Below are 17,798 nucleotides of genomic sequence, written 5' to 3' on the forward strand. Positions count from 1 at the left end.
CCATCCTCAGAACGCAGCTATACTATGTATTTTCCACCTCTCATCCCTTCCGATAATGTATTTCTTAACATCAGTGAAGTCCTATGTTGTCTATTTCTCATTGGCCTTTCAGCTTTCTTCTTATTTTGCAGGAGCATTGCCCTCATGTAGGTCACTCCAACAGTGAGCAAAGAAAACGGCGTTACGTGTAGGCTATCTATCAGCTTGAGTATCGCCTAACTAACTTTGAAAAATATACAATCATAGGCTTCGTGGGCGAAAACGAAACGATTCCTACTGCTGTAATTCGTTACGCGGCGTTGGGGGACAGTTACGCCTCAGGAATCGACGCCGGCAGAAAACTTCACAATTCCTGTTGGCGGTTTAAAGACAGCTATCCTATGCAGTTGATCCGTTCAGGCGTGCTGGGTCAAAACCACGCTTTCCAGTTTCTTGCCTGCTCGGGCGCAGTGATGGGTATACCAGGCACTTCCTTTAGCAAGCATAAATCAATCGATAGACAGATAAAGGCCCTCAAACCCTCGGATCTAGTCACGTTGTCAATTGGAGGCAATGATGCTGGTTTCTTTGATATCCTTAACGCATGCGTTTATCGATTCTATGGCACCCGATCGGGAAATTGCAGCGAGCAGCTGGAGAAATCAAAGAAGCTTATTTCCAGCGATGAATTTGCGGATGCATATCATAAGACCATAATCAACATATTAGCCAAAGGGAACGGGCCTCATTTTCGTCTCCTAACATTAGGATATAGCCCGTTCTTCGACGAAGCCCTTTCTGATGACTGTAATAACAGATCCTTCGGATTTTGGAAAATGTGGCAGCCGAAGCTTACGGTGAATTTACGCCAACAGCTAAACGAAATCTCCCTCGAACTGAACAACAAGATTGTCCATCTCATCAAGGACTTAGGTGATGAGCGGATCGTTTGGGTTGACTGGTCTCCCAAATTCAAAGATCATCTTTTTTGTCAACGGGGTAACAAAACGATAAGCGATGGCGACAATACTTGGTTCTTCGATGTGGATTTCAGCTCAACGAACTTGACGAATGACGACGTGGACGTCGATGTCGACACTTGCGCGCCACAATCGCAGTACTCCAGCGATTGGGGCCACCTAGCCGCTTGTGGGATCGCGATGGTCAATGCGCAATCTTCGGATTATTCACAAATGCTATATCAGAGCTCAAGCGATGACGAAAACGAGGTTGACGGCGATATCTCTGCCGATCACTATCCCAATCAACGTGGTCTGGCGCGTGTCTTCCATCCTAAGCCGCAAGGATATAAGGCTATTGCAGAAGCAATTCGGAATCACTGGCGGCGAATGCCTTGTGAGCCGTATGTATTAGACAAATAGACGTACGCTGGAAGGGATTCCCAAACTACTTGGTCAGAGAAAGTTAATTAAATTCAATGCGGGAAGCTTGCCCGACACTACTAGTACACTACATGTACCGCTTATGCAAAATTTTCTAGTTTGAATGTTGAATGTTGCGAACGTGTGAAACGTTTGCTTGGGGCGATTATGGTTTTTGCGTTTGTATTGAAACTTCCGGGATATCACTCCTTTCACCCATCCTTTCATCTTCACAAGGCTTTGATTTACTCATTTTGATCATCCTTTACTGACTAGGATAGACGAAAGGGGCCTGAATATATCCATCCTTCTGTTATTATAATTACTAGTAACAAAAAGCAGCCATTATTAACTTTTTTGAGGTAGTTAGGGAAGGCCGAGAAATAAGTCTCACGCTCAGGCCATCCGCGCCTTTCCCATTCTACGGGAGAGTAGGTACCAGTAACTATAAATATTACTATTTGTTGAACCTTTTTCTCAAGTATTGACCACAACAAGAAAAGGATCATTCTGCTGTTGCCACCACCATGGCAATGAAAACGATAAAACGAACCCCCCATCAGAGACTCTACTCTCCTCCTCTTCCCCGTTCCCAAACATAACCGATAACCCCCAACATGAAGTGTGCTGAATTTAGTTAGTTACCAGTACTCATACTTTGTAAGAGAATACTGAAAACCCGCAGCTGCGGAAAACACATGGCAGGTGCCATGGTTCACAAGTGTAGTATCCAACCTTCCATCATCCATCGGGGCAGCCCAGGGAATTTTGATATTCCCACACAATCTCCTGGATTATTTGGTTTTGAATCGTGGGTTTTGTTTTTTCTTTTTGTTTTTGGAAAGGGGGGCGAGGAGGGGGGAGGATATGACGTGCTTGTTTACAAATCAATATTTTGTCAAAGTCCATCGGACGAACGGGGGGGCAAGGATATCGTTCTTCATCCACATCGAGAGAAATGAAAATATGGTTGGTTTAAAGGAAGAGGAAAAAACAAAGTGCAAAAAAATTTGCTTTCTTTTTTTTATGTTTTATCTAGTTTATCTAACGTAGTGTGAAGTACATGAAGCACAAAGAAAAGTAACAATATAAAACAAACATCTAGTCAGGACAAACTGAAAAAGAGAAGAAAAAATAATCAAGAGCCACGAGTCAATCCCACTATTATTTCCGAAGTAATATCGGAAAAATATGCGAGGAGACAGTCAGAACCGGCCGATTAGATATAGAAATAGAATGTTTCGCGCGGGAGGTAACAAAGTAATCAAAAACGGGAGGCAGGTTACAAAAAGCAGAAGTAGTTGCACAGACGCAAGAGATAGAAGCAAGGTAGAGAAAGTTGGAAGTCAAGACCCGAAAACGAAGCAAGAAAATATTATGGCAACGCCGGGCAAGACATACATGGAAGGATTGGTGGAAGCGGCCGTCGACAAAAAAGGTGTCACAGGGAGAAACCGAGTCAGTAAAGATCTCGTACATCACACCAGTTTACCAATTTGACGACTAGGTGCGCTTAATCATGGCGTTTTTCTCAAACCTCCCATCATCCCATATTCCAACAAAAAGGACGACGATCAGACAATAACACGGAAGGACGATGATCAAAATTTGAAAACAATCGGAACAGTCACCATCTAGCACGCAAAAAAATTTTTTGTTTGGAACATCTAGTTCAATGTTTACTCCCTGGCTTCAGCGATCGACTTCCAATAAGCCTCTCGCTTGCGAGATTCCTCCAGGGACGCTTCCAGCTCCGCGATTTTCTGTTCCATCTGCATATGTAGTTCTAGCTTTCGAGCACGAGACTTCCGGGCAGCTGCCGTGTTGCGGGCTCGCTTGGCAGCAGTCGCATCCGTGGGGTCATATTCAATTGGCGGCAGAGGCTTCTCGCGATGGCGAGGCTTAACACCAGAAATAGATGAGGGACGAATAGATGAACGACAATTTGGGTGAGGAGATTCCTCAGGTGAAGAATCGGTGCCTTTGAGTGCTGGTGAGGAAGAATGGGATGCAGAAATGGAGTTTGACAGATTCTGAATGGTTTTTGGGTCTTCGAGGATGGTTGAACCATGGGGATCAGTGGGAAATAGTGAGTCCCAGTGCTCGTGACCAGGGGCAAGATCAGAATCCGCGACAAAAAGAGGGGAAGTGTTTTGGCTGAAGTAACCTGGAGAATCAAAAGAAGGGGTACTGATGTCCGTGAACGTGGCTGAAGGTGGGAAGGAAGCATCCAGCATCAGATCTTTTGGAGAGACGGTCACCTGGTTTCCCATCTTGGTAGGATGATTGATCGAAGTGAAGTCAGGCGTGGCGGGAGACGAGACGAAATCCGCTGCCGTGAAATCAGCAGCGAAATCGGCCAGCTCGGCAAAATCTGCTGGATCGTTAGTAACGAATGGAGAAACATAGAATATCAAATCGGAGTATTAACCGCGTACCTTGAGGTATACTGGACGTAGACATGATACGGCGATGAGGTTGTTGCATATTCAAATTCCGATAAGAAATATTTTCCGTGTTGTTACTAAAAAGTGGAGGACGATTGGATTGAGGCGAGTTTGACGGAGCCGAAGCGGCGTAGAAACTCGGAGGTTTCACACCAGATGGACTGGACTTGTTGCTAGACGACGAATGAGAGAACCCTTGAGACTGTGAGATAACCTTAGCTACTCGGGGATCCTGGATAAGTGAGCCGCTGTAGATGTGGTTGCGACCCGAATGCCGTTGAGGATGTTGAGTGTAAGTAAAGGCCAAACCCGAAGAAGACTGGGAATTGGGTCTAGGGGTTTCTGAGCTGGACAGGTTCGCACGCTGGGTCCAGGTGTGAGGAACCTGCTGACGGGAAGAGACACGAGGACTCGGATAGAGCACGAAGTCGTCCTGCGGATAGAGCGTCGAGTTTTGAGCCGGAGGCTGCGATGATGGGGGTTGAGAAGGCCATGGTGACTGTAATTTGTCCGTGGTGAACGACGTGACGTCGAACGGTGAAATGGCTGTTGGGAACGAAGAACTTGAGCTACGCTGCGCGATGCTGGAGTTCAGAGGCCCTATAAAAGGAGGCTCTGAAGGGAGAGTTGAGAGAGTTGAATGAGGAAACTGAGTGGAAGCTATGGTGTCTGTCCTTGTGGGAGAGACCAGAAACCGGGGAAAGGGAGCCAAAAGGCTTAGAAGACAGCCATAATCTTGACACTTTTGATTCAGATATTGGCTAGAGATTGGGTGTGGCTCTGGACTTGTGAGATTTGTGGACTGGTTGGTGTGATTGAAGATGTCGGAGTGATGGAGAAAATTTTCGGGATGAGAAAGGAGAAAAGGCAAAAGTGGGAATCAGGCATCTATTAAAGCGCGGGCCTTGGTTGCGGCTGTCCATGGATGTCCCAAAACAGCTTAGTGGTTGAGGCTGAAATAGCATCGCAGGCCCCATCGACACTAGTCCCGTTTAGATACCCCGATTCACTCGCTAATCCTAATGCGACCAACCACCGTCTGCACAGGGATCACGAGTGTGAGTCATAGTCCATGTCTCCCTCCCATTGGTCCATGGCCCACCTCTTCGCCCTCGCCGACGCGCTAACATACCCCGCTAAGTGGGCGCCATTCAGCCGGTACCTGGCTGGACTTTGGCTTTGCCTCATGCCGCGTGCGGGTGCAGGTACCACCTCGGTACCGCCTCCACACGAGCATCGCGCTTCAACGCGGTCTCACGGGACCTTACGCCAATCTGGGCCAGTTCGGGGGTTAGCGTGGGCTGTGTTGACTCACCCGATACGAATGCTGCATGGGGAAATATCTTCAAAGTTGAAAGGCTTCAACCAAAAAACGGAAATCGAAAAGCTCAGATGATCTTTCTCCCAGTTGTCTGGGGACTCGGGAATGCAGCGCAGGGTGTGGTCCCGGTCCTGATTTGTTGTTCTCAAACTCCCCACAGGCGTTGGCCATCTGCATCTTCTGGGTGTCAAGGTTAGGGCGTCGGAGAAAGAAAACTTTCAGAGGACAAATTTGCCCGCTTTTTTTTTTCTTTTTTTTTCGGCGTTTCGGTCTGATGGGGGAGCGCTCTGCTCTCCTCGGGTGAATATTGAGCCCTGCTCTGTGGGGTGGTCTGGTCTAGATGCCGAGCTACCCCGACTACCATTTGATGTGATTTGACAACATGCAACATGCTGGCTTGACATGGATCGTGGCAATTTCATTTCGCGTGTTCGTGTCCGTGTCCGAGATTACGGTTGGTGCCTTCTCGAACGAAGCTCCATGATCTTGGAACCTTTGGAACACCTCTTCCGACAATATGAATCCGACCCGTTCCCCGCCCTTTCCGTTTTCCAATTCTTTGGTGAGATCAAGGGAAAGGAAGTGAAAGCATATTGAAAGAAGGATTGGCGACATCTGTTTGCAAAGAACATACCAACCAGGAAACGAATGGAAATCCTCTGAACATGCATTTGAGATATACTATCATATGTTGAGCTTATCGGTGGCCATCACCCGGACGCTTGATGAAGGGGAATTGTGTGCAGGCCGGAGAAAATATTGAGAGATGACCATCATTGAAGAGTGAATTCATTCTCCTGGCCCCTTGCTTTCTTACTCTCCAGCTCTCCTCGTCTTATTACTCCCTTCATCTCAGCATCAGCCCAACAAATTACCCAATTGTCCAACAGCAATGAGCCCACATCACATCGCGGAGGACAAGAACAATCCCGTACGGTGATTCCCACAAAATCCATCCGTCATCATGGCAACCGTCCGTTGCTGCAGTACTCGATGTCTCTTCAGGCAAGTGAAGGTTGGAGGCTACAGCAGAATTTATCATTCCAGACACGGCTACCAGACACTGATACCAGGCAAAGGGTTGCCTAGAGAGGCTGAGAAGCTACAAATTGTTGCCACCCCAACATTTGAAGCTGTTTCGAGGCTCCGAAAAGCTGCGCACTAGGCCGATTTGGTTTTCAAGGTTTAAAGAAAATGATAATTCAAAATTACAGCGCTATCCTCTGCTCTGTGACTTTGACGTATAGTAAGTAGATAGGCCACATGTGTGCTGTGAGCAGGGACCTATTGAAGGAGATGGGACCCTCTGATGGCTCTCCAAACCACTCCATCCTGTCTGTTGATGCGCTATGGTATCTGAATGAAACTATTGAATATCAAGCAAATATGGTCAAGAGAAACACCATAACCTTGGTAAAGCAACTCACAGCCAAAGCAACAACAGACGGACGATGGGGCAATTCTGCTGCGCAAGGCATGGTTTGAACCACGAGTACTTAGTTCGGAGGTGTGGAACAAAGGTCCTTGCGCAAACTAGAAATTTCGATGGTAGCTTGAAGTCAAGCATGTTACCAGTCGGCAACCCTTCGCAAACAGGTGGGGAGTTTCGAGGCACGATGTCTAAACTGTGGTTTTCAAATTAAGCGTTGCCCGATGACTGCTGTGAGGATCAGAATTCTTTGAGGTATTGAGATTGCCACCATCTAGACTTTTGTTCCACACACCGTACCTGACTTCCGTTTGTGATTTTAAGGTTAAGCCATGTGCCAAGGAACACGCTTCATTATGGATCCAGCGGGCCGGGCAATCGGCGAAGGATGAAGGAATAAAATATATCATCTATGTTGGCATCCCTATTGCTTGCTAGAATGACACGTGACTACACCTCTTTAAGCAGATAGTTACAAAGAACCAACATTTCACATCCATCAATCTAATTACTTATCCACCCCAGCACCCAACCTGCTGTACAAAGATGGCATAGCGGTGTCATGTCCACAGAGTCTTTAGGAGTTTAGCTAACATCAATGCAGATTACATCTGTACAGACAGTTTTTGATCTTTTAACTGATTTAGGAGTCTGTCCAACCTGTGTGCTGTGTAATAACAAATCAAAATTTAGTTGCATGTCCAAGCAGCAGCCGACAGTAGCTACAGGAGCCTGTACCCTCCATCTATGTCCTAGCACTACTAGTAGTTAAAACTCCTGAGGATGCAAGCACCCAGTGGCACCTAATGGCATGACACCTACAACGTAGTTACTTTTAAGATCTAATGTTCTCAGAGAATTTAACCATATACAGATTATACATTCCTACAGAAGCTGGCTGTAGTATTTAAGAGATTAAAAGTCTGTTTATATCTGACACTCAAGGTAGCATCACAGACACTCAAGAGACCTCTTCGAGAAGATTAGTCCTACCGAGTACGGAGTGCTATTTTAGTGAATTCTGAGCATGCTAACAGCTATCAGGCTGCTGGAAGACTTCATACTCTCCTTTGAGGATGCAAGGCCTCGGCTCCACCTGTGGCTGTTCGATATTTACACATCGATTAGTACTCTATATGAGATATCGATGAAAGATACGTAAGGTAAAGGTTATTTCGTGTATGTATAGCAGGATAAAAATTCAGTGACTTTTTGCTGTGTGTGTAATTTTCCATCCTCAAATATATTAGGACTGTTTTCTGCTGAAGTGTATGTGATAGAGCTGCTGGCCAGAACTGCCCAAAATTTCAACCATCCCAGCCGACGGGCTGGTGAAACAGGAGGTCTATTGAGAATCATATCCAGCGACAACTGCGCTTCTGAGTAGAACCAAACCAGGTTAACACTCAGGAGGGCGCATGCATTATTTCCAACTGCCATTTCTGTTCCTTTCTACTTTTGTTATATTTTAACTTGCATCCCCAATACCAGTATCCGCCTCCGTTTGGCATAGGATACATCCTCTGAGGACGTTGTCAGCGTGTGTGATGATACCGGACACAACTCTTGAGATCTCAGGATAGGGCAATTTCATCATTAATTAATACTAGTACGAGTATTTTGAAGCCTGTCTAGCTAGATTTTCGTGACAAGTTAATGTTGCCCGCTGTAGCAGAATGGTAGTATTTGATAAATCGTGAGGTCAAAGTCTCCACAGAAAACCAGGTTCTGTGCTGTACATGTACATGTAGAGTAACATGCATAATTGGAGACATTTACTATCTGCAAGGAGCATTTGAGATATCTTTCCCAGCAGCATAATGCCGAAAGTACGAGGTTAAGTATGCCAATGGAGCTGTTCCTGAGGGTCACCTGGTTGGCGGCTCGGCCCAGTCGCCCGCTAACCAACCAAACCATCCCCAGTCACTGTCGATTTACCCCAAACCAGCCCCAAACACTCGCAAGCCTTCGATACCACCCTCTCCGTATGGCCGCCGCTAGTTCTTACTTCCCCTCATTCGTCATTACCCCAGCAATCTGCATAGTTATTCCTCGTGAGGTGACGTGACATGTCTCTCCTCGTCTAGCACGGGACACACCCGAGAGTAACCTCCTCCTTTTACCAACCCCAACTGTAGCTCTGAAACTTGAGTACCAATATCAGAGCAACTGGACACTGGCCACCACCCGTTGTTGTACCTGGCAGATGCCTGCCTTCTTGCTTCAAGAAATACATTCTTTGCTACAGGTCTGAAATCATGAGCTGGCCGTTCACCATGCGTCCTGCTCTGCGGCCTTGCAGAGGGAGCGCCCGGTCAGAGTCGGCAAGGCTCTCTCACCATTTGATCGCTGTGATTTCTGGTTGGTTCAATTGCACTTTTGGAGCTTCCCTGATACCCTCACTCACTCCAGGTTTAAATCCAAGATACAGAGTTCGCGACTAACAACTGAGGTGTGTCTGTTGGCAGCCACCCAAATCCGTCGATTCTCTGCCGGGTCCCGACGATGCGAGGAACAAAAGAAACCCACCACCCCGCCGAATTTGATAACCTCTGTTCCTTACTCGGCTCTGACCGTTGGAATCCCCTTCGAGACCTTCCCAAACGAGCGTCGCGTTGCCCTGACGCCGCAGAACGCCGCTCTCTTGCTCAAGAAGGGATTTGGGCGTGTTCTGATTGAGCGTGGTGCGGGTGCTCAAGCAAAGTTTACAGATGAAGCATATGAGAAAGCGGGCGCGACGCTGGTGGACCGGACCGCCGTTTGGCAGGATAGCGACATCCTGCTGAAAGTTCGTGCGCCCTTGCTCAAAGGATCCAACAACAACAACGAGGTGGCGGCTCTCCGCGAGGGGAGCACTCTCATTTCGTTTCTATACCCCGCACAGAATAAGGAACTGGTCAATTCACTGGCTGCTCGCCGCGTAACTTCGTTTGCGATGGATATGATCCCTCGCATCTCCCGCGCACAGGTTTTTGATGCTCTGAGGTATATCAGGGGAAACCCTCATCCAACCAATATGAGAAAAGCTTTGGTGCTCACGATTTACTTAGCTCGATGGCAAATATCGCGGGCTACAAAGCCGTCCTCGAAGCTTCGAATCATTTCGGCCGTTTTCTTCCAGGTCAGGTTACGGCAGCCGGGTAAGTGGTGAAAATCCTGTTTCCAGTCCCTGCTTCCAACAGCAAGGGATGTTTGAGAGATGGAGATGCTAATGATCCGCAATTCAAATGCTGTAGAAAGGTATATAACCGATCAGACTCAGTACAAAACACTCAAGTATATTTAAAAACTAATTTGGGATATAGATTCCCCCTGGTAAAGTTCTCGTTATTGGGGCTGGCGTAGCTGGTCTGAGTGCTATCGGTGCCGTGCGTATTCTGTCTGCCTCCGCAATTATGAATGGCTCGTGTGACCCATCTAACTATGCATGTAGGCCCGTCGTCTTGGGGCAATTGTACGAGGTTTTGATACACGATCTGCCGCACGTGAGCAAGTACAGTCGCTTGGTGCTGAGTTCATTGAAGTCGACATCCAAGAAGAAGGCTCAGGTACTGGTGGCTACGCAAAGGAAATGTCGAAAGAGTTCTTAGAGGCTGAAATGAAGTTGTTCATGGAACAGTGTAAAGAAGTAGATATTGTGATCACAACCGCCTTGATTCCCGGAAAGCCCGCCCCCAAGTTGATCAAGAAAGAGGTACGCATTTGATTATATGGGGCATTCTACACAGCGCATTACTAAAATTCAGAACACAGATGGTAGCAGCAATGAAACCAGGCTCTGTGATTGTTGATCTAGCCGCTGAAGCTGGCGGGAATTGCGAACTGACTATTCCCGGACAATTAACTGTTGAAAACGGCGTTACTGTTATTGGTTTGTCTCATGCTTGGTTTACGCCGTCGATGTTTACTGACCTCTTTCAGGATATACGGATCTTCCTTCACGACTTCCAACACAATCGTCCACACTTTACTCCAACAATATCACGAAGTTCCTTCTCTCCATGGCTCCCGAGGAAAAGAAGTTCGGCGTCGACCCTACAGACGAGGTTGTCCGTGGCTCGATTGTTACTGAGAATGGCGAAGTCCTTCCTCCCGCTCCCCGACCTGCTCCCCCGCCTGCTCCAGCTCCCAAAACTGCTGATCTTTCCAAAGAGAGCGCCACCCTAGCCCTGACCCCGTTCCAGAAGATCTCTCGGGAGGTTGCCACCGTAGCTGGTGGGATGGGCCTAGCAGTAACTCTCGGCAAATTCACAGGCCCATTATTCATGAGCAACGTTTTTACCGCTGGACTTGCTTCACTTATTGGCTATCGTGTGGTCTGGGGAGTAGTTCCTGCTCTGCACTCCCCCTTGATGAGTGTAACGAACGCCATTTCAGGTAAAATTATTCGATCCCTTTGAAGAAGAAAAGCGGTAGCTCACGAATATCATAATCTAGGCATGGTTGGCGTCGGTGGTTTATTTGTCATGGGAGGGGGGTTTGTTCCTGAGACCATTCCGCAGGCTCTTGGCGCATTGTCGGTCCTGTTAGCATTTGTAAACGTGTCGGGTGGCTTCGTTATCACCAAGCGAATGTTGGATATGTTCAGACGTACGCTCTCATCCATTTTTTTCGTCTCTCTCCTCCCTGTGTGGTTCACATCTAATAATATCACGGAGTATCAGGCCCGACGGACCCCCCCGAATATCCCTGGCTATACGCCATTCCCGGTCTGTTGTTTGGCGGAGGCTTTATTGCTGCCGCAAGCACTGGTATGGCTGGCCTTGTTCAAGCTGGATATCTAGTTAGCAGTATCCTGTGTATTAGTATGTTTAGACTCATTTGTTCCAGCGATGTTATCATCAACTAATGATTATAGGTTCCCTTTCTGGCCTTGCGTCTCAGGCGACAGCGCGGCGAGGCAATATGTTAGGTATTTTGGGTGTACTTTCTGGGATGCTTGCATCCCTGGCTGCTGTTGGCTTCTCCCCTGAAGTTCTTGCACAATTCGTTGGAGTTGCTGGGTTTGGAAGCATTCTTGGTGAGTAACTCCTTTCTTGTAAAACCCGATCTTTATAAAACATCAGGGAGAACATAGTTCTAATTATTTAGGTGCACTAATCGGCCGTCGCATTACACCAACTGGATTACCACAAACTGTTGCTGCATTACATTCCGTTGTCGGATTGGCGGCCGTTCTTACCAGCATTGGAAGTGTTCTACTAGATCTTGGGCATATTTCTACCCTCCATCTTGTCACTGCATATTTGGGAGTTGTCATTGGTATACACCACTTCCCAAAATGTCCTCCATGCAGGCATTGCTAATTACCCATACATAGGTGGCGTTACGTTTACTGGTTCAATCGTTGCTTTCCTCAAACTAGCGGGACGGATATCGTCACGCCCTACTATTTTACCTGGTCGGCACGTCATTAACACATCGCTCCTCGGAGGAAACGCTGCTTTGATGGGAGCGTTTGTCACAATGGCCCCCGGTGCTCCTATGACAGCAGCGTTATGTCTAGGTGCTAGTACAATACTCAGCTTTTTGAAAGGCTATACAACAACTGCCGCTATCGGCGGTGCTGATATGCGTAAGCTTCATTCCAATTCCGAGAGGAAGGCGCACTTCGTTCATGCCAAGACAGCTAACTAGAAATACTATTTGCCCTTAGCCGTGGTAATTACTGTTCTGAATGCTTATTCCGGATTTGCATTGGTTGCGGAGGGCTTTATGCTCGACAACCCATTGTTGACTACTGTTGGATCACTTATCGGTGTTAGCGGTTCTATTTTGTCATATATTATGGTAAATTATTCCGTTTCGGCGCTCTGTTACTCACGTCCTTGCTAATATGGTACTGTCTAGTGTGTCGCAATGAATAGATCTCTGACCAACGTACTATTTGGTGGTATATCTTCCCCAACCGCCTCGGATCACAAAATTGAAGGACAAATTACCAAAACATCGATCGATGAGACTGTGGATTCTCTTGCCAATGCGGAAAGTGTTATAATTGTATGACCTGAAATTGTTACCTGCTACACTTCATCCTCCTCATGACTGACTGGCTGCCAGGTTGTCGGCTACGGAATGGCTGTCGCGAAAGCCCAGTATGCAATTTCTGAGATCACACGAATGCTACGAGCCAAGGGCGTGAAGGTCAGATTCGCAATCCACCCGGTGGCTGGCAGAATGCCTGGGCAGTGTAATGTCTTGTTAGCGGAAGCCTCCGTACCATACGATAGTAAGTGACATTTTTTACTCTCGAAAAATGCCCGTATACTGACATATTTTACTTTTCCCAGTCGTACTAGAAATGGATGAAATCAATGATGATTTCGATGACACTGACGTAACGCTGGTCATTGGTGCCAATGACACTGTCAATCCAATCGCACTAGAACCTGGCTCCCCTATCGCTGGTATGCCCGTTCTAAACGTGTGGAAGAGCAAGGAGGTCATCGTCATGAAAAGAGGCATGGCTAGTGGATACGGTAAGTTCACCCTCTATTTGATATCTATTTCCTCTGAAGATGATCTTTCCTTTCTGCTCTTAATAAGTAGAAAAATCGCTCGAAACCGCTGAAATTTATGAGTGGCCTGTCTGAACTAATCAACTTTGTGATTGTCTATTTATAGCCGACGTACCTAATCCCATGTTCTACATGCCCAAGACAAGAATGTTGTTCGGAGACGCGAAGACTTCCTGCGATGGTAAGATTGATTAATCAAGGTTCAATTCTCAGTTAGCTAACCAACCTACGAAATTAACTAGCAATCCAACGCGGCCTCGAAGCGCGGAAATGAAATCATACAATACGGTAACCATGAGTGTTGGATAACATACGATCTAACACTGGCTGTTGGTTGACACTTTGAGCTATCCCCAAACACTTCGAGCATCTAGGGCAGGGATTTTAGTACATTACAATAACATAGCCCTGCAGAAAGCAAACAAAGAAAAGAGCAAAAAGCAGAAAAGAATTGGAAAAGCCGGGTCCAAAAGCCGACGGGATACTTCTTACAATACCGTGACAATCATAAACCAAAGAAAGCATTCTCAAGCGCCTACTTTTTCCCTTCTTTTCCCTAGCCCAGCACTCCCGTCTGTCCTCTGTCTGAGGAAACAAAAAACAGAGTTAGAGGGAGAAGGAAAAAAAAGGATACAGGGGCTCACGACCTAGAACCTGAAATAAATCACCTTTTTCATTTCATTTCATATCCATTTCCACCTTGTTTCTCACGTACTGTACAGGAAAGAAAAGGAGGCCCAGACAGGGAGAAACTCACTGTGAAAGCTGAAAAGCGAAAAGATCTAGCATATGTCTCAAAGACCAAATAATTTATATTAGACGGGTTTTCTTTCTCTCTTTTCCCTTTTTCCCTTTTCTCCTCTTCCCTTTTCTCCGTTCTCTTTTGGGAAGCAAAGCAAAGCAAAGCAGACAATACATGTAAAGGATACTTGTTGATAGATAGATCATCCAACCTTTTTCTTTCCCCTTTTAGTCCTTCTTCTTCTTCTTCTTCTGCTTCTTCTGCTTCTTCTTCTTCTCCTCCTCCTCCTGCTCCATTTGCTGTTTGATTCATCTTATTTCCCCATGATTTTTCGTCTTTTCGCAGCTTCAAGCCCCAGTCCATCCCCACGAGAAACATATATGTATACCAATACCGGAAAGCAAGAAGTTATATATCAATATATGTTATATCTACGTATATCCACACACACACACACAGACACACACACAGTATGTATACAGTAGAATGAATATGTATTATGCTCTGATTAAAATACAATCTATAAGATACAGCGTTATTCTAGCAGCGTTGCCATTAGATACCGTTACCGAGAGAGAAGTTTTAAAAGTTGCTGAGACTGCAAAGGCGGATCAGTGGTGATGGGGTCTGCATCAAGAGAGACCGAGTTACTCCAGGCCTCACTTATGCTAACAGCTAGGTGTTTAAATTTGACATGGCCACGACAAATTGCGATATCAGCTGAAGGAACAATAAGTTCACTTATAATTCGTACAACCCTAGTCTCATTTTTGCTTTCTAATTTTGAGCATACTGATGAAAATATGCTGTCATCAAACGCTGTATTTCGAGGGACTATAATAAGGTCATTTTGTAGCAATTCTTGACATAAATGTAGGCTTTCGTTTTTGAGACCATCAGAATAATCGTCCATGAAGCTGCCCTTGGTTCGAAGAAAAGTCTCAAAGTTCCTACGGTCGTATTTGTTCCTAGGACGTGAACTAGTTTCACTTGGTTCATCCAAGCCGGTGCTTGAATTTGTCCGGCGAAGGGAAAAAGTTGTCGGCCGCGCGTGCAAATACTCCATCGGGTCTCGTATTAAAGGTGCTGTTGATACTTGACATCTGTGGCTGAGCCAGTACTCAACGTTTGGATCTTCAATATGTCGCTGTCGCTTCGTGGAGCGCGGGGAGTCCTGAGGAACGCACTCGTATCGGAACGATCTTCTGCAGGAACGATATTGGGGTAACTTTTCGTATGATAGTGTGAGAACCTCTGGCCGTTGCATAACGATGATAGGTAAACAAACCGAAGGAGCTGGATCGCTGTAACATTCCCCAATTATCGGAAATCCACCCGGCTGCAGAGACCTTGTTTGCCGGCTTTTAGCAGCACGATCGACCGAATACTGGGATGGCTGTTCTATTCGCTGAGTGTTGGACTGCCAATAAGGCATGTGTTAGTTTTGTTTTGCAGCAAGGTGATCATTACTATTGTCTTTTGCCAACCTGGTGAGTAGCTGATGGAATTTCTCCCTCAATTTGGCGTTTCTTAAAAAGACGTAAACTCCTTCGAAGGGAACTTGGTCCGTGGTTTTCCACCCGCTCAGGTTGTTCTACCGCCAGTTTTATTTACATCAGTAGTTGAAGTCAATATAGGATATTACCTACTTACCAGGAAGGGATTATGGCCCCTGATTGGCCATAGAAGTGATTTGCGACGGGAAGTCATATCAGAAGCTGGAGAAAAGAGATCCATTTATATTGTTTATTGTTTAGAGTGGCCGGTGGGACCATGAATTACACATTTGGTTTGGTTTGGTTTGGTCCCAGTCCATTTCTTGGCATTATTTTAGTGAGATCAGGACCAGAATGGGAGTGTAAAGTGACTAGAATTATCAAAACATGAGTGAAATGGGACTAATAAATCTTGATATTCCATGTAAAGTGACTGACTATCAAAAACAAGAACATGATCTGGGACTGATCATGATTTTGAAGTTTGGTCCCATTCTGATGATTATATAATACATCAATCTGATGATATGATTGGTGGAGATATTACCCCTATCTTGCTTAGTGCTGCTGCCAACCTACCCACTGCTGCCAACCTATCTATCGCTGCTAATCTATCACTGCTGCCAATCTATCTATTGCTGCCAATCTATATTATATATAGGGTAAATCATGGTCCCATTTTTACAAAATGGGACCAAATGGGACCAGAATCATTAATTTATAAGGAAAACATGAGCTGGGACTAGATTTATCTCCTCGTCTGGGGGCGAGGCACAATTAGCGCCCTTTTCCTCGCCGCCTTTTTTAACCAACCATCAGTTTGTCGTGGAAGTTACGCACCAATCAGAAATCAGAAAAGGGCGGCAGAACGTCTCGCGCTAATTGTGCCTCGCCCCCAGATGAGGAGATAATATAAACTGTGGGATGGTTAATCTTCTCATTGTGCGATCGCTAGCTAACTATATAGGGGTAATCACGTGCGGTGGAGGGCCACCTGGGCAACTAGTGCCCAACACCCCCCCACGCGCCAACGTGCGTGATGTGTTCCTACGAATATTCCATGCTAGCTATCTTAACCTAGATCATCCCAAAAACATGCTACATACAGAAATTTAATCATTCTTGCTGTTGTCAGTGAAAAGTCCTAGTAATTTAATGAAATGTCTAAATGCCACTGTGCCCAGAGGTTTGGTTAATCTGTCTGCTATCATATCCTCAGTGGGAATGTGGTTAATTGAAATAATGCCTTTGTTCAGTTGCATGTGAGAATAGTGGAAGTGAGTGTTGATATGCTTGCTGTGTGCTGTGATTGTGGCAATGATAGCTAGATTGATTGAATCTTTATTATCTGCTCTGATAGACAAGGGGTTCTTTGCTGTAATAAATTCTAATTCCATCATCATATTGTGCAACCATGTTGCTTCATGTACTGCTTTGCTGAGTGCCATGTATTCTGCCTCATTTGAACTTAAAGAAACACAAGATTGTTTGAATGAATGCCATGAAATTGATGCACCTGCTAACTTGAATATAAAGTCTGAGATAGATTTATATTTACTGTTTAATGATTCTGCTCAATCTGAATCTGTATAATCTATTGACAGATATGATGTATTGAAGAATTCATCAATCTCATTCTTGAGGCCTTCATATAAGATGCCTAGATCACTTGTTTCTTTTAGATATTGTATGATGTGGAGGAGAGCTCTTCATGCCTTAGATGTAGGTGCAGTATTCTTCTGTGCTAGTAGGGATGCTGCTTGTGTGATATCTGGGCATAATTTGACTGTCAGATACTGCAAGCACTCTACTCTGTATTGATATTGTTCTTTGATGAACCCTCCTTCTTATTCTGATACAGAGATATTGTCTATCTTCATCCCCTCAAGTATTGATGTAGAGACAGGGATGGTGTCATCTAGGTGGAAATCCTGCACTAAATGATTGATATAGTGTCTCAATGTCAATTTGATAGCACCATTGAGGTGATGTTCAACCTCCATGCCCAAGTATTTTGAAGGTTCTTTCAAATCTTTTATTTCTAATTTATTGATGAGGGTGTCAACTAGTCAATTGGCATCTGCTGAATCTTCTGCTATAATATAAAGGTTGTCCATATAGATTGTCATATAAAGGTGATTGTGAGATGTGTGATGCCATAGAGCAGAGTTGTAGAGACTAGATTTGAAGCCATTCTTGTGAAGTAATGCTGTAAGAAAATTGTACCAAATCTTAGCAGTGGGGTCCAATCTGTATAGAGAGCCTATGACAGCACAAACCATTGTGTGTGAAGTCTTCATCTCAAATTCAGTAAATTGCTGTATATAAATTGTTTTACCAAGTCAGCTGTGCAGATAGATCATCACTATATCAATCTGATGCAAGATCCAATCTCACTTCACTGCTATCACAAACATCATGCAATTAGTAGCATCATTGATGATGAGTGTGTATGTTTCTTTGTGTGTGCTCTTCTTTAATCAA

General features: G+C 45.5%; 6 protein-coding genes across 6 annotated transcripts; 4 read left to right on the forward strand and 2 right to left on the reverse strand.

Moving 5' to 3' along the window:
* Positions 1-55: 55 nt before the first annotated feature.
* Positions 56-2,088, forward strand: HCBG_04077 (uncharacterized protein; the record flags this gene model as incomplete). Its single annotated transcript, XM_045431126.1, has 4 exons — positions 56-146; positions 247-1,342; positions 1,732-1,792; positions 2,047-2,088. 4 exons carry the CDS (start codon positions 56-58, stop codon positions 2,086-2,088), a joined length of 1,290 nt encoding a protein of 429 aa, XP_045287679.1.
* A 267-nt stretch (positions 2,089-2,355) lies between these two features.
* HCBG_04078 (amino acid starvation-responsive transcription factor GCN4) lies at positions 2,356-4,636 on the reverse strand (the record flags this gene model as incomplete). Its single annotated transcript, XM_045431127.1, has 2 exons — positions 2,356-3,735; positions 3,800-4,636. The coding sequence occupies 2 exons, from the start codon at positions 3,822-3,824 to the stop codon at positions 3,041-3,043; spliced, it is 720 nt and encodes a 239-aa protein (XP_045287681.1).
* On the forward strand, positions 4,351-5,103 carry HCBG_04079 (uncharacterized protein; the record flags this gene model as incomplete). The annotated part of the gene is made up of 3 exons (XM_045431128.1): positions 4,351-4,434; positions 4,779-4,866; positions 4,964-5,103. The coding sequence occupies 3 exons, from the start codon at positions 4,351-4,353 to the stop codon at positions 5,101-5,103; spliced, it is 312 nt and encodes a 103-aa protein (XP_045287680.1).
* A 428-nt stretch (positions 5,104-5,531) lies between these two features.
* HCBG_04080 (uncharacterized protein) lies at positions 5,532-6,772 on the forward strand (the record flags this gene model as incomplete). The annotated part of the gene is made up of 5 exons (XM_045431129.1): positions 5,532-5,691; positions 5,771-5,867; positions 5,954-6,144; positions 6,219-6,375; positions 6,511-6,772. 5 exons carry the CDS (start codon positions 5,532-5,534, stop codon positions 6,770-6,772), a joined length of 867 nt encoding a protein of 288 aa, XP_045287682.1.
* A 1,629-nt stretch (positions 6,773-8,401) lies between these two features.
* On the forward strand, positions 8,402-13,479 carry HCBG_04081 (NAD(P) transhydrogenase, mitochondrial precursor; the record flags this gene model as incomplete). The annotated part of the gene is made up of 19 exons (XM_045431130.1): positions 8,402-8,612; positions 8,646-8,806; positions 8,861-9,698; positions 9,725-9,798; positions 9,864-9,926; positions 9,992-10,252; positions 10,312-10,429; positions 10,480-10,935; positions 10,996-11,148; positions 11,223-11,363; positions 11,417-11,578; positions 11,650-11,820; positions 11,879-12,133; positions 12,215-12,348; positions 12,409-12,558; positions 12,619-12,787; positions 12,849-13,037; positions 13,183-13,257; positions 13,319-13,479. The coding sequence occupies 19 exons, from the start codon at positions 8,402-8,404 to the stop codon at positions 13,348-13,350; spliced, it is 3,813 nt and encodes a 1,270-aa protein (XP_045287683.1).
* A 904-nt stretch (positions 13,480-14,383) lies between these two features.
* HCBG_04082 (uncharacterized protein) lies at positions 14,384-15,555 on the reverse strand (the record flags this gene model as incomplete). Its single annotated transcript, XM_045431131.1, has 2 exons — positions 14,384-15,238; positions 15,472-15,555. 2 exons carry the CDS (start codon positions 15,553-15,555, stop codon positions 14,384-14,386), a joined length of 939 nt encoding a protein of 312 aa, XP_045287684.1.
* Positions 15,556-17,798: the final 2,243 nt, after the last annotated feature.

The sequence above is a fragment of the Histoplasma capsulatum genome (assembly GCF_000150115.1).
Source record: "Histoplasma capsulatum G186AR genomic scaffold supercont2.5, whole genome shotgun sequence".
Lineage (NCBI taxonomy): Eukaryota > Fungi > Ascomycota > Eurotiomycetes > Onygenales > Ajellomycetaceae > Histoplasma > Histoplasma capsulatum.